Consider the following 14,427-nt stretch of genomic DNA (forward strand, 5'->3'; position numbering starts at 1 on the left):
CACAGAAAAAAGAGAGTTTGAGGATTGGCTATTTTGAATTCCTTACCAGAATGATCACAGTTCCAGTTCACTGTGGTGGATGGGAAAGGAAAGATCTATCTCACTAGGATTTAGTATTGGAAAAATTTAATGATCCCTTTAAAAGAATTCATCTACACATGCTCCCTTCAGAGAAAAGAAATAGGAATTTGATCTAGCCAAGTTCACAGAACTGTAGCTTCTTTATGTTTAGTGTGGAAAATTTTTATATATCAACTTGTATTATGTGGACATTAATAGTATCCAAATGCTGAGCTAATCTTCTTGATTTAACTGCTCTACATTTGCTAACAGTATAACAAGGTTTATAAAAAGGGTTACCTGTAGATGCTTATAAATGTTAATATTTGGTGTTTTGTACATCTAAATGCATTTCATATCACCTGATCTAGGAATGAGTCAAATCTGTTTCAGATTTTTACTATTACTAACGTTATTTCAATTTCGTGTAGCAACAACATTTTTATTTATTACTACTATTATTTTAGGACTAGAAATTTTAAGTGTTTTTTTTATCATGGTGTTTTTGCCATTTATTATAAAGAAGGGACTTTTAATGGAAATACCACAGTGTGAGAAATTGAGGCAGTAACACAAAATGACACACGCATCATGATAATGCTAGTTTCATAAGCAACATCTTATTAAAAATTCCGGAGAAATCTTATTTCCTTTTACTTGAGGTCAGAAACCTTCAGTAAAGCTTCCTTATTTTTTTTTTCCTTGCCGTTTCTTTCAAATTGGCATGATCTTTTCATTTAGAGAGTCCTGATCAAAGGATCCTCTAATTCTTCAACCAATTTCCTGGAGTTAATATTCCTTTTCCTGGAAACCAAAGGAGTTTGGCCTGGACAGATAAGAGCAAAAAGCACAGTGCTCGAAAGCACATTTCCTTTCAGTCTAACACAGAAGAAGGGGCAGGACGAACACAACAGTTGGGTCGTCGTAAGTTCTGCAGCATGGATTGAAAAACACCGTGCTGCCGGCCTTTGAGCTTTTTATTGGATGATGTGTCTGACGAAATGGATCTCCGGCTCTGGCCGCTCTGTGCCTTGATTAACTTCTCATGTTCCCTGATCTGTCTTTGTAAGTGGTTCTGGATAGCGAGGCCCAAGGACTCGGGGTCTAAGGAAGCACCGTACACTTCCCAGGTCATGCCCTGCTCATCCCACACCACATCCCTCACTCTCTTGGACTGTTTTAAATGCAGCTTGGAATCAGCACTCAGCTGCTTCTTCTTCTCTCCTGTAGTAAGTCCCACCTGTGCGGCGGCTGCTGTCATATTCAGCTTCTGTTCCTTGAGGAACTCACTCACTCTGCTGGCCCTCCGAGGACTGGCTTTGACCGAACGTGAGGGGGTCCTCTTGCCAGAGCTGGGGCTAGACTCTCCCAGGCAATCTGGGGGTAGGTTCAGGCTGGTAGAGGTCTTGGCTGCTCGATTTTCTTCCATAGGGCCCTCCTGGTTCTTTCGAAGCGGGGAAGGATTGGAAACTGATCCTGGGCCTTTACTTTCTTGGGTTTTAGGATGGAGCAGGCTTTGGGCCTCTGGCCCTGACTTTCCATCCAGGCTACTAGGAGCAGCAGCTTCTTTCACTCTCCCAGGGGTTGCTTGCTTCTCTTTTGTATTGGGTTCCAGGCCCCCGCACAGGTCAACTTTGCTCATGGAACCCTTAGATTTGGAGAGTGTGAAATCTGGGTCAGGTTTGTGGCCATTTGTGGCTACCCCGGCATACTCACATGGCTTAGTGTCCTGCTTTCCCATGTCATGACTTGTTTCAGGTTGTCTGTTTGCACTCTCAGAACTCTGATCTGCTGGGCTTGCTTGCGAAGACCTGGGATCCTCATATGCCGGCTGTTGAGAGGTTAGTGCTTCTCTGGCAGATCTCATTCCTGATGACTTGTTGTCTTTCTGGCCTGGTTCCTGAGCACCAGGGAGGGAACCCTGCCTTGATGAGGTTTGTAGCACTTCACCTGGGAGGCTCACCCCTTTATTTTCTCCCGGGGAAACTGAAGAAACAGCTGCAGCCTCCTGGGTGGGCATGCTGGGTAAGACACCTGGGCCAGGGTTTGACTCCTGGGTGGCCTGTCCTCTGTCAGATAGCTCTTGCACGTCACTCCTGCCACCACCACTGTGGTAGATGACACACAGCTCTTCCCGTGGCTCAAAAGATTCCTGGACAGGAGCATCACTTAAGAAAGCAGGTAGGATGCTGGGGCTAGTACAGACCGACCTGCTCTCCATACTCGCAACAGCCTGTACCCCTGCATCTTGCAGAACCTTGCTAGGCAGGGCCCTGAACTCACTCTCCATTTGGGTGGTCATTGTACTGGCTTCTTTGAACCTGGACCCTTGTTGGTCAGCTGATCCAGGCTCTGGGCAATGATCTGGAGTGAACTTGGATGAATCTGCATGGTGGGAGGGTTGAAGAGTCTTGGAGATGAGGACTTGGGGGTCTGAGGCAATGCCTGAGGATTCTGCGCTTGCTGAACACCTATGTTCTCTACTCAAAGAGTCACAGGACGTAGTCAGGGAGTCACCAAAGGTTTCCTGCTGTTCCTTTTCAATTCCTTCTGCAGGACAGGAGATAGGACAATGATTTACCAGCTTGGCTGGGGTCTCTGTGACATGTACCGATTTCTGGATGGTTTCTTGAGAAGGAAACTCACTACAGGCTTGATATTTGCTGTTGGGTGTCTCCTGGCACCTGTCTTGTGGCTCCCCAGGTGTTTCTATACCTGGCATTCTCTGTACTTGAACCTGGGTGACCTTAGGCTCCACTGGGGCAAGGATCTCATCTCCTAGGCTCAGCTGGGAAATGTGCTGGTTAGTGGCTGGCATGGTGTGTTCTGGATTCAGATGAATACTCTGTGCCCTGCAGCATGGGCCAAGTGCAGGAGACCTTCCGTGTGCAGGCAGCTGAGGGCTGGCAGGTGAACTGAGTGTGACGGGTGCCCTCTCCACTTCGTTGAAGACAGCAGGAGAAGACATACTGGGCTGAGTGGGCTCATGCTCACAGGCCTGCATCAGGGCCACAGTAGCTGCCCTAGGGCTGAGCAGTGATTTTGCGGGATCACTGGAAAGGCCATTGGTGTTGTCTTCCAACAGGGCTAGGTCAACATGAGGGTGGGTTAACTGTACCTCCCCCAGGACCTCTTCTTTACTGGAAGCTGTGATCAGAGACACTTGAGCTGATGATCTCAGAGAGTCAGGGACAGTTCCCATGGAATTTCCCTCTGGGAAAATTTCCAAGCCTGCTCCTGATCTTGTTCCCACTGGAAATACCAGTGTGGCTCAGAGAGAGGACGAAGTCAAGGTTGATTTCCCTGGAGAATCAATCTGTAAATCAAGGAAATGAACATGAGTATAACATAGTATTGGGAACTGAAAAAGACACCAAAACTGTCATTAGAGAAGATCTCAAAGCATACTAACTATTTTCCTCTATATGTGAATATGAACATTCATCTTGAAAAAAAAGTTTGAAAAAATATTATATATATATATATAATTTTTATATGTTAGTTTCTGCTTATACCTCACACTGTCTATCAAACAGCTATCCATATATTTACTTAAACATTTTGATAACTATATTGAAATTAATTTGTAAAATTGATTTATTAGATATCAGCTACCCCTATGAACCTACTATAATCAAGTCAGTGTTGAAATAGGCTAAGCAGATATGTGTAATAGAATATAAAGAAATAGATCCACATGTCAATTAATTTTAATATTTTACAGGAGAGACATTTTAGTTTGGTGATTAAAGGAATGCAATATTTAAAATAAGAGACTGCAACGATTCATTTAGTAAGAATGAGAACCTAGCTATTTATCTTAAATTTATTGGAAAATATAAGTCTTAGATTAATTTAGATGAATAGAAAGGTTAAAAAAGGGGCCAGAGAGGTGGCGCTTGAGGTAAGGTGTCTCCCTTGCAAGCACTAGCCAAGAAAGGACCGCAGTTCGATCCCCCAGCATCCCATATGGTGCCCCGAAGCCAGGGGGTGATTTCAGAGTGCTTAGCCAGGAGTAATCCCTGAGCATAAAACGGGTGTGGCCAAAAAAAAAAGGTTAAAAAAGTAAAAGAAGGGGCCAGAGCAATGGTAGAGAGGGTAAGACATTTGTCTTGCATGTGGCTGACTCAGATTCAATTCCTGGCATCCTTTATAGACCTCCTAAGCCTGCCAGGAATGATTCTAGAGAGCAGAGCTCAGAGTAACCCCTGAGCACCACTGTGTGGCCCCAAAACAAAATAAAAAACAAAATCTAAAAAAAATAGCTAATTAAATAATGCTATCAAGAGAACCTAGGGACCATAAATATAAATAGGAGCAGGGATAGTAAATCTCTTTAGGTGAACCAGAAAATAATATAAAGAAAACAATTATTAGAAAACTATAAACATAGATAACTAAAAAAAACAAATACTCCTAGGGAAAGGGTATATTAAAAATAAACATATATGAAACAATTCTTCCTTTCAACTTCATTATTCACAAGATAGGTTGAATATTCTCCTTATTCAGACTACTTTCTTAAGTTTATATTTTATTTCTTCCTTCATCTTCAATCATTTGTGCCTCGATTTCATTTTTCCCTATTTCTTTTCATCTATCTTGATTAGACTCTTCTTAATCTCTTTCCTGCTTTCTTCCAAAATCCTTCCTGCTCTTCCAGGCAAATCCCACTCACTCTCAAAAGTATTCTAAGGCCTTCAAATCATAAAATTATTTTCTAGTCTTTGCTTTATGCTTTTTATGCACTGCTTTTATTTTATTTTACCATTATATAAAGCCTCCATTTCACCAAAAGTATAACAAGTCCCAGAGAAAGAGGAGACAAGTTCATTGATTATTTTCAGTTCTCTCCACAGGACACACAGACACAGGATCTTATACATAAAATGTTAGTTAACTGATCTTCCAAAGTGGCCATTAAGAAGTTCTGAGAGGGGCTAGAAAGATAGCATGGAGGTAAGGCATTTGCTTCTCATGCAGAAGGTCAGTGGTTTGAATCCCAGCATCCCATATGGTCCCCTGAGCCTGCCAGGAGCAATTTCTGAGCGTAGAGCCAGGAGTAACCCCTGAGCACTACTGGGTGTGACCCAAAAATAAAAAACAAACAAACAAACAAACAAACAAAAATAAAGAGATTCTGAGAAAATTTTAAAATAGTAAGAAATATTAACCCATGCCATAAACTACTGATGACAATACAAAGCATCCATCTTATTTATTAAACTTTCCTTCTGCTTATACAATCCAAAACTTGCTGCACAAGGTTGTCTCTCTTATAATATGGAAGGACAGATAGGGATCACTCCTAGTGGTGCCCAAGAGACCATGAAGTGTCAGGGATTGAACCCACATTAGCCATATGCAAGGCAAACACCTATCCACTAGACTATCATGCCAGCCCCTGACTTACAGTGTGTTTTTTGTTTCTATTTTTGTTACTAGAGAAGAAATGATCCATTATTCCAAGAATCAAAAAAAAAACCCAAATTGCTTTAATGAGAAATCTCTTAATTTCAAGAGATAGGCAGATGGAACAGATGTACCAATCAATCTCAAATTTATTTGCACCTGTGATTGTCATTGCATCTCCACTGGTCCAGCACAGGTTCCCTAACCTCTAAGTCTCCCCCTCACCCACCATCATTTCTTCCTTCCCTCCCAATCTAAGAGCAGAAATCTATCATCTTCAATAGACAGACACATGGGACATGTGAGTGCTTGGTAGTTTGATTCAGCACTTCTCCACTTACTCTCTGTATCTATAATGACATGCATGCATGGTTTTTCTAGTCTAGACTCTCTCCACATTATCTCCTTTTTCTTGCCTTATTCCTCATGTATTTTCTTTATCTTTTGCATTGAGAAGATTTGTCCTAAAAAACAGTTTTCTCTAACTCATAAAAAATAAAAAATAAAAACTTGGAAGTGAGAATTTCTAGACAGTAGTTACAAGGTGACATTGATAAGAACCTTTGTCTAAAGTAGCATTCACCCCTCAGGTTACTGTCCCCTACCAGTTTGCCTTGCCAGCTTTCACTAACTCTCTGACCTCCTTCATTACAGAGCTTCCTGTAAGACCCATATTCTAAGAGCACAGGCACAGCAAACTTCCAGCCTAATGTTTATTATTCTGCAACAGTCTGACATTGCATTTGAGAACATAAAGCTGGAGTTAAAATCCCTATGCTAGAATATCAGTTTCACCAGCTAGCTTTGTGCGTTTGGGCAAGTAATTGAATGCTATAGAATTCCAGTTTAATCAATAAATTGAGGGCAAATATAAGGGTACTGACCTGCCCTCCAAGGACTAGGCACCCTCTAAGGACTAGGTTTAGTATTAGAACAGAAAGTGTCAGCACATATGAAACATGGTACTAAATACTGGTCTATTTAGAAAACCTCAATAGTTAAGCTTGGATATGTATATTTGCAGTAATAGGTATAAGATTACTGCAGTAGGGTGGGAGGTTTAGGGTGAAATGATTTCAATTAAAAGACAAGGCTGAGGGGCCCAGAGAGAGAGCACAGTGGCGTTTGCCTTGCAAGCAGCTGATCCAGGAACAAAGGTGGTTGGTTCGAATCCCGGTGTCTCAAATGGTCCACCGTACCTGCCAGGAGCTATTTCTGAGCAGACAGCCAGCAGTAACCCCTGAGCATCTCCGGGTGTGGCTCAAAAACAAAACAAAACAAAACAAAAAAGCAAGGCTGAGTAGAAATTTATAACCCCAAAGAACTAAAGAACATTGGTAGATAAAATATTGCTAAGAGAATAAGGAGTTGATGGGATGGCAGCTGATGTGGGGAAAGGGAGTGGAGGTGAGGAATTTGGATGTTGAAGAGGACCAGATATCATGGGCTGAATGATTCTTTCCTTGCTAAACTGTTTGACAGGAGTCTTGTTACAACTAGATGATGGAAGGCTAAGTTTTGTTTTTTGTTTGCTTGTTTGTTTGGTTTTTCGGGCCATACCTGTTTGATGATCAGGGGTTACTCCTGGCTAAGTGCTCAGAAATTGCCCCTGGCTTGGGGAGACCATATGGGACGCTGGGGGATCGAACACGGTCCTTGGCTAGCGCTTGCAAGGCAGACACCTTACCTCTAGGTCCACCTCGCCGGCCCTGGAAGGCTAAGTTTGAGGCCTCCTCAAGATGATCTGGAAGAGCCTGGCTAATGTCTGGTCAAGAAGAAAATCTTTGCTACCTGTACTATTAGATATGAATATTCTTTTTTTGTTTGGTTTTGTTTTGGGGCTACACCTGGTGATGCTCACTGGTTACTCCTGGCTATGTGTTCAAAAATTGTTCCTGACTTGAGAGGACCATATGGGATGCCAGGGGATCTAACCATGGTCTGTCTTAGATTAGCTGCAATCAAGGCAAATGCCCTAGTGCTGTGCCACCATTCCAACCCCAATATAAATATTCTTTTAAAAATTATTTATTTTAAAAACATGTATCACATAGTTAATCACAATATACTTATACACTTGTTTCCAGGTAAGTGGAAACAAAAATTATTAAAAAAATAAAGAAAAGAAAGAAAAAAGAAGAAAGAGAAAAAATGAGTAGAGTGTCAATCAAATTTGTGAAAATTATTTTAAGTCGAATTAGGTCATAAATCATTGTCAGAAGGTTTAGTAAGATTTTGATCTAGTTTGGGGCTGGAGAAATAGCATGGAGGTAAAGCATTTGCCTTTTATGTAGAAGGATGGTGATTCGAATCCTGGTATCCCATATGGTCCCCTGTGCCTGCTAGGGGCGATGTCTGAGCCAGGTGTGACCCCAAAACAAAAACAAAACAACAACAAAAAAAGATTTTGATCTAGTTGGCCATTTTGTTACTTCACTTGTTTCTAACATTAGGTAGCTTCAGATACATATTGGCATCTAAATTGATGTGTTTCTATGGGAATGGCAATATTAATCAAAAGTGGAGTTGTCTTGAGGCTACAAATGTATGTTTCAGGAATTCCAAGAATTATTTCTGATTCTGTGGTTTTATTGTGTGTTTTTGACTGTTAGGCTTTCTGGAAGTGTGAAAAAGGTAGGGAAGGGTGCCCACACTCAATCCAATAAAGTTCTGGTAATATTAGTACAAACACTGTCATACCTGAAGTTTTGGTCAGATTGGTGTCTCTGCAGAGAGCTATAGATGAGTAGTGAAGCAAGGCCAATGACTCAAGAGCCAATTTTGGGTGATGGGTACATTAGGCCTGGCTATGGCAGGGTGGAGACTTAGTTTCTCTCTCTTCCCAAGATTTCCAGCTTTCAGCTACATGACTGCTGTATCCATAATTTTTCATGACTTGCATGATTTACACCTCTTTCGAGAACAAAATGAGTCTATGAAACTGGAAGGTTGTAGACATGGTGACTGCATTTGTGAGTATGGTTTCAACTGTGAGGGCTTCTAGAAGTACAAAAAGGTGGTGGTTAGAGGTGGTGGAGGAGGATGTCTTTACTCACTCCAAAAAAATGTCCTGGTGATGCCTACTCAAATACTGGCATTCCTGGTGTTTTTGGTCATATTGGTGTCTCTACAGAGAGCCTTAGAGGAATGAGAGGTAAAATAGAGTCATTGGCAAAGCAGCAATTATGACTGATGGGTGCAGTAAGACTTGGCCTGCCTTCTCTTTCCAAGATTGCCAGTTTTCAACTAAGGGCCAGTGTACCCATCCATTTTTATATTTTGATTTACCTCTCTTTTGAGAAGAGAGTGAGTCTTTGGAGCTGGCTGGGTGCAGACATGGCAACTGCATTTGTTGGAAATTTTTATAAGACTTTCTGTCACATTGTTTTTGTTTTTCCTAACCTGTACAAAAGTCACACACAAATGACATCTATAAGTAAATTTGTCTTTAAATTTGACTGAGAAGTGTATTTTCAATAACAGGGCTCTTTGGTAATTCTGCCCTTAGAATTATGATAAGAGAAGTAAATGCCTTTCTCAGTAAGTTTGAAACTGAGACCCAAAGATTAAGTAATTTACTCAAGACTGAATAACTCGAAATCCCAATGAACTAAATTTTAATAAAACCTAATGCCCGGGATCCCTTCAAATGCTTCTTTATTATGTGACTAAGAAAAATGGAATAGAAAATACATTGATGCCTGTCTACTCTCTCTCTCTCTCTCTCTCTCTCTCTCTCTCTCTCTCTCTCTCATCTATCTATCTATCTATTTACCTTACTTTTCTGAGAAAATAATTCCTTCTTTTTGCAAGAAATTTGCAATACATAGGCTGAAAGGCATAAACACTGACTACAATGAGAATCAAAACTTGTTACTTGATAAAAACTTGAATTGCCAAAAGCTAACACCATCATTGCTCTATTGAACACAGAAGGTCCTATTTTTCTGCATACTGTCCATTTTCTGACAGACATCCACACTTAATAAAATAGGCAGCAAGGAATAGCAACTCTCAGTGACTTCTGGTGCCTTCTTCTGAAGATACTCTAGTAGAAAAAGCATTAGATAGGGAGGCTAGAGGGAGACTTGGCAGATGCGGGTCAGTAGAAACTGACCTACTGTAGGATGTAATCAAATCTCCTTAGTGATGTTAGAAAATTGTGGCAAGGAATTCAAATGGTACCTCTGTTCCCAGCCATCTGACAACAGCTGTTATTTTTATTTTATTAAGTTTTGAGGCATATCCAGCTTTCTCCTGGCTCTCTGCTCAGGAATCATTCCTGGTACTGCTCAGGGGGTCTTATGGATTACCAGGGATCCAACCCAGGTCAACTATATTACAAGACCAGAGTTCCACCCACTCTACTAGATAGATCTCTGGCCCCTGACTATAGTTTTTAACCCAGTGAAACATGAGGCAAGAGACTATCAATCTTTGAGAAAAGGACAAAGGAAAAAAATTCACTTGGCATCCTATTCATCTGATTCTATTTGTTCCCTGTAATTGGTAAGCAGCCAAGATCATTTGCATTTTGATCTCAGCAACAGTGCCAGTGTACAGTTTTAAGAAGAGGTGGTTCAATCCTTGGCAACACCCACAGGCTAGGAAAAGCAGATTTTTCTTTACAAAATCATACTTGCACATGAAGCTACCTCAAATGCACTTCAGAGAAAGACCAGCCACAAACGTGGTTATTTCCTTCAAAATGTATCTAGATCAAGTCAGATGGCAGATGAGAACAGAAAGTGGCTTTTTTAGTGTCACTAATAGTGTCATCGTACTCTTAATTATAATAACCATTTAATAAAGACTCATGAAAAAAAGTTACATCCCATACTTATTTTAAATATAGTTCTAAAAATTAAATACATGGCTCAGTGAATTCCACTAGAAGCAGAACAGGACAAAACCTAAGAAGTAAAATGGCCTAAGAGCCCAAATATACTAGTTTGCCAAATACAATTTTAACAACCAATGTCTAAATTCAAACACATTAACAAATTTTTCTCAATCCTCACAGTCAGTTATGTGACCCCCCCATAGGGTGGGACTTCCAATTTAAGAATCTAGACGCAGGGACCAGAGTGTTAGCAAGCAGAGAGGGAGCTTGCCTTACATGCAGCTGACTGGCTTTGATTCTAGGCATCTTATATGGTCACCCAAACCTACCAGGACTAAATCTTGAGTGCATAGACAGGAATAACTCCTGAGCATTGCCAAGTATTGTCCCCAAACAAAACTAAACACACACACAAACTCACACACACACAGAAGAAGAAGCAGTTAGACTCTAGCAGGGGTCCTCAAACTTTTTAAACAGGGGGCCAGTTCACTGTCCCTCAGACCATTGGAGGGTCTGACTCTAGTAAAAACAAAACTTATGAACGAATTCTTATTTTGCAATGAAGGAACAAAACAAATACAATATGTGGCCCTCGGGCCATAGTTTGAGGACCACTGCGTCTAGATCAATTGCGAAATCTCAATTTTTGGGGTCCTTGGTAGAAGTATGCCTCAAGTTTAATATTCTTAAAAAAAATTTCACCTGAGAAAAATGGCCAAGCTTTTCTACTAAGATCCAAGGGAAAATGATGCCCTGACATTTCTGGCAGTCAAATTGGAGATAGATAAAAACCATGAAGCCTTCTCAGAAAGGGTTTGACAGATTCCTCTTTCTGTCTGAAGGTACAGCAGCCCATGGTCACACCTTTAACCTCTGTCAGAAATAGCCCAGCTTTACAACTTAACCTTATTAAACTGCCAAGCCACTAAATTTTTCCAGTGGTATAAATCTTGTGCTTGGCAGCACAATACCTCAAAATTTTGTAGAAGTGCTAAGTAGGATCACAGCATATCTGATGGGAAAGTATATAAAAGACCACCACGCTCAGTGAACCTAAACAGTAACACGGAAGGCTCGACTAGCACCAACCACAGCTCAGTAAATCATTAGACTATGACTTAGTAACATCATTGAGAGATTTAACAATCATTTTAAATAGACCCTTATTGATCTAAAGAATGATATTTCGGTTTGCCTTTGTGTTGTAACAAATAAAATGAAGTAAATTTATTTGTACTTGCAATGGGGTAAATGGGATGATGGGTGGAAATCTGGGGATAATGATGGAGGAAAGAAAGATCACATTGGTGGTGGAATTGGGATGAACATTTAATGCCTGAAACAACATTATGAACAACTTTGTAAATAACAGTGTTATAAAATTGAAAAAATTCAATTATAAAAATTTTAATGATAAAACATTGAAATTGCAAAAAAAAATCTGCATAGGCATTGATCACTGAAAATGAACTTCAACCTAAATTTTGGGGCTTAGTAAGATAGTTCGTATATTTAATCTTGCCTGTAGCCAACTGAATTTGCTCCTGGTACTCCCCGAGTCCTGTCGGGAGTGATCCCTCAATGCAAATCAGGAATATACTCCAAGTACCACTGTGTGTAGCCTAAAACAACAACAACAACAACAACAACAAAACAATGAAAATGAAATGAAATGAAAACAAAACAAAACAAACAAACAAAAGTACATAACCCCACAATTTGTCATTTTTTTCCTGAAGATTACTCAGAACTAAATATAAAAGTTATTGTTTAAAAATACCTTAACTGATGCAAGACTACTAAGTAGTAGGTTAGATACAGAGGGGACCACATATTCTAGCTGCCCTGGGGGTGAGGGAAGAGGAAATGGGAGGTAGGACAAAAACGGAGGAGTAGGGAGGACAATTTGGGGATGGGAATCCCCCCTGATTTTATGTAAATATGTACGTAAAATATTATTGTCAACAATATGTAAGCCACTATGATCAAAATAAAAATTATACTAAAAAATTGCTTAACTGAGTTTTAAAAAAATCCTTTCTCAGAAAAAATTCACTGATTTATTTGCTATTTTATTTTAAACTTCTCTAATTAGGCTAACTCTACTTTATTCAAATATGAATGTTTTTCTGTTCTTTTCCTACTCAATTTTGAGGTCTTCAATTGCAAACTTATTTTAATTGCAAAGAGAATGCAATAGGATTAGGGCTAAATAATTACTAAATAACAAGCTAATATAAATTAAGAAGTTTTGAAAATTCCTTTTTTTTTGCATGTACATATTAAAACTCTGTTCACTATCATTAATGATTGTGCCTTATATCCAAAATTTCTGCAGGGTTATCATTCTGCCTTAGGAAAAAATATTCTGGTTTTTCTCCATTTTACAACATCCTTGCTGATTTATGTCTTTACAAGATATTTATATCCCTCTCTATTTCACTTCATCATCCACTGTGGGATTTTGTATAAAACAGTTCTCCTTCCACCTGTTTTCCTTTGGAAATATACAGCCCCCTATAAAGTAGTAGGTGCCTAAATTGAGACTTCTTTTCTATCTTGTAGTTCTTTAGTTTTTTCTGCTGTTATGTCAGGTCATACAGTGACTTGGAGTTTTCCTCCTTGGATCCCAAACTTGGGTCTTTAATCATGTTGAATCAAGGGCAAGTGTCTTGGTAGCAGTATTCGTTATATAATGGAAACATTAAAAGGGGAGCTTTATATAGAACTGGTTAGTTGAGACTCTCTGCCTCTCACAGGGTACAACAAATTTTATCAGGACAAAGAAGCTCTTGAGCACTGTGATTTTGAGAATATATAGATTCGTTCCTCTTGTCAGTTTTGATTTGCCAGTTGTGATTTTTTTCTTTCTTTTTCTTTCCTCAGGAGGTAATCAAACTACATGTCACATTCCTTCTTTATAGTCTGTAAAACGTTATGTGAGACATCATCAGGTAAGTAAAATTTGTGATTTTTTTTCCCTGCAGAAAATTTTAATCCATTTGAAGGAACAAGACAAGTTTTATTAGAACCTGAAACTGAGCAAGACAGCACATAACTGACTGACGCTGTGTAAGAAACACTTTATGGAAGGTAAAATGGAGGCAAAGGCCAGTGTTTCTTATTAAATTGGTATTTCCTCACACAATTCTTTTATAGGCTAGGAAAATGCTTTGTAATTCAAAAGAAAAGGCATTTGAAATAAGAAAGATGAAGCAAATAAGAGTAAGACGGTCTGATTAATAAGAGTAACCCCAAAGTCATACTGAGATACTTTGGAAGTACTGTTAACATCCATTTATTCACTAATAAGATAAGTGCTTTCTTTGTATAATTACTGAGGATACAAATATAAATAAGAAACATTTGTTTATCTTTTGAGGACTTACCTCACAGTTCTACAAATATTTTATTTCTATTGTAATAGTGGAGAAAAATTCTTCACACCACTATAGGTTCTTTTCAGGCTAGTTGAACATCAAATTAATAACAGACAGATTAGTAGGAAGAAAAACACATTTACACATATATGTGTAGAGAAACTCAATAAATATAAATTCTAAAGTAATTGGAGGCAAACAAGAGTATATATCCTGAGCTAAGGCCTGGAGCCTCAAGGAGTATGACAAGTAGAGTCTATATTTGCCTGGATATTTGATAGATTTCTCTAATAACTTTTACTTAAAATAATACAAATTCTTGATAATACTCTCAATTGTCATTCTTCCAGGAATGGTAGTGATAAAGTTTCTTTTGACCTTGGAAAGCCCCCAGTGACCTCAAAATAATATACAAACCAAAATGGCCCCATTTCTAATTTAAAGAGTTTTTGGTGGGAAACACTTGGCTATGTTCATGGGTTACTCCTAGTTCTGCATTCAGAAATTGTTCCTGGTGGTACTCAGGGGAACAAATGAGATGCAGGAATTGAACCAAGGGTTGACCTCTGCAAGGTAAGTATTATTGCTTCAGCTCCTGTACTGGATATTTTGTGGAGGCTTACTCTCCACACTAGAGTAGAATGTTATAAAAAAATAAAAGTTAAATGTCTGATACAGCAGAGGGTTGTTATGGCATTTGGCACAAACCCAGGATTACAGCACATAGGA

General features: G+C 39.4%; 1 protein-coding gene across 1 annotated transcript; it reads right to left on the reverse strand.

Annotated features, from left to right (window-relative positions):
* Positions 1-913: 913 nt before the first annotated feature.
* On the reverse strand, positions 914-13,773 carry GPRIN3 (GPRIN family member 3). Its single transcript, XM_049789753.1, has 2 exons — positions 13,708-13,773; positions 914-3,376 (listed from the first exon to the last, which is right to left on the reverse strand). Exon 2 carries the CDS (start codon positions 3,260-3,262, stop codon positions 935-937), a length of 2,328 nt encoding a protein of 775 aa, XP_049645710.1. The 5' UTR covers positions 3,263-3,376; positions 13,708-13,773; the 3' UTR covers positions 914-934.
* Between the last annotated feature and the right edge of the window lie 654 nt (positions 13,774-14,427).

This window comes from Suncus etruscus, chromosome 16, assembly GCF_024139225.1.
Source record: "Suncus etruscus isolate mSunEtr1 chromosome 16, mSunEtr1.pri.cur, whole genome shotgun sequence".
NCBI lineage: Eukaryota > Metazoa > Chordata > Mammalia > Eulipotyphla > Soricidae > Suncus > Suncus etruscus.

What these genes read in the sequence shown, in the direction of transcription:
- GPRIN3 (XM_049789753.1), bottom strand. Translation starts at nt 3,262, where the DNA reads ATGGGAACTGTCCCTGACTCTCTGAGATCATCAGCTCAAGTGTCTCTG.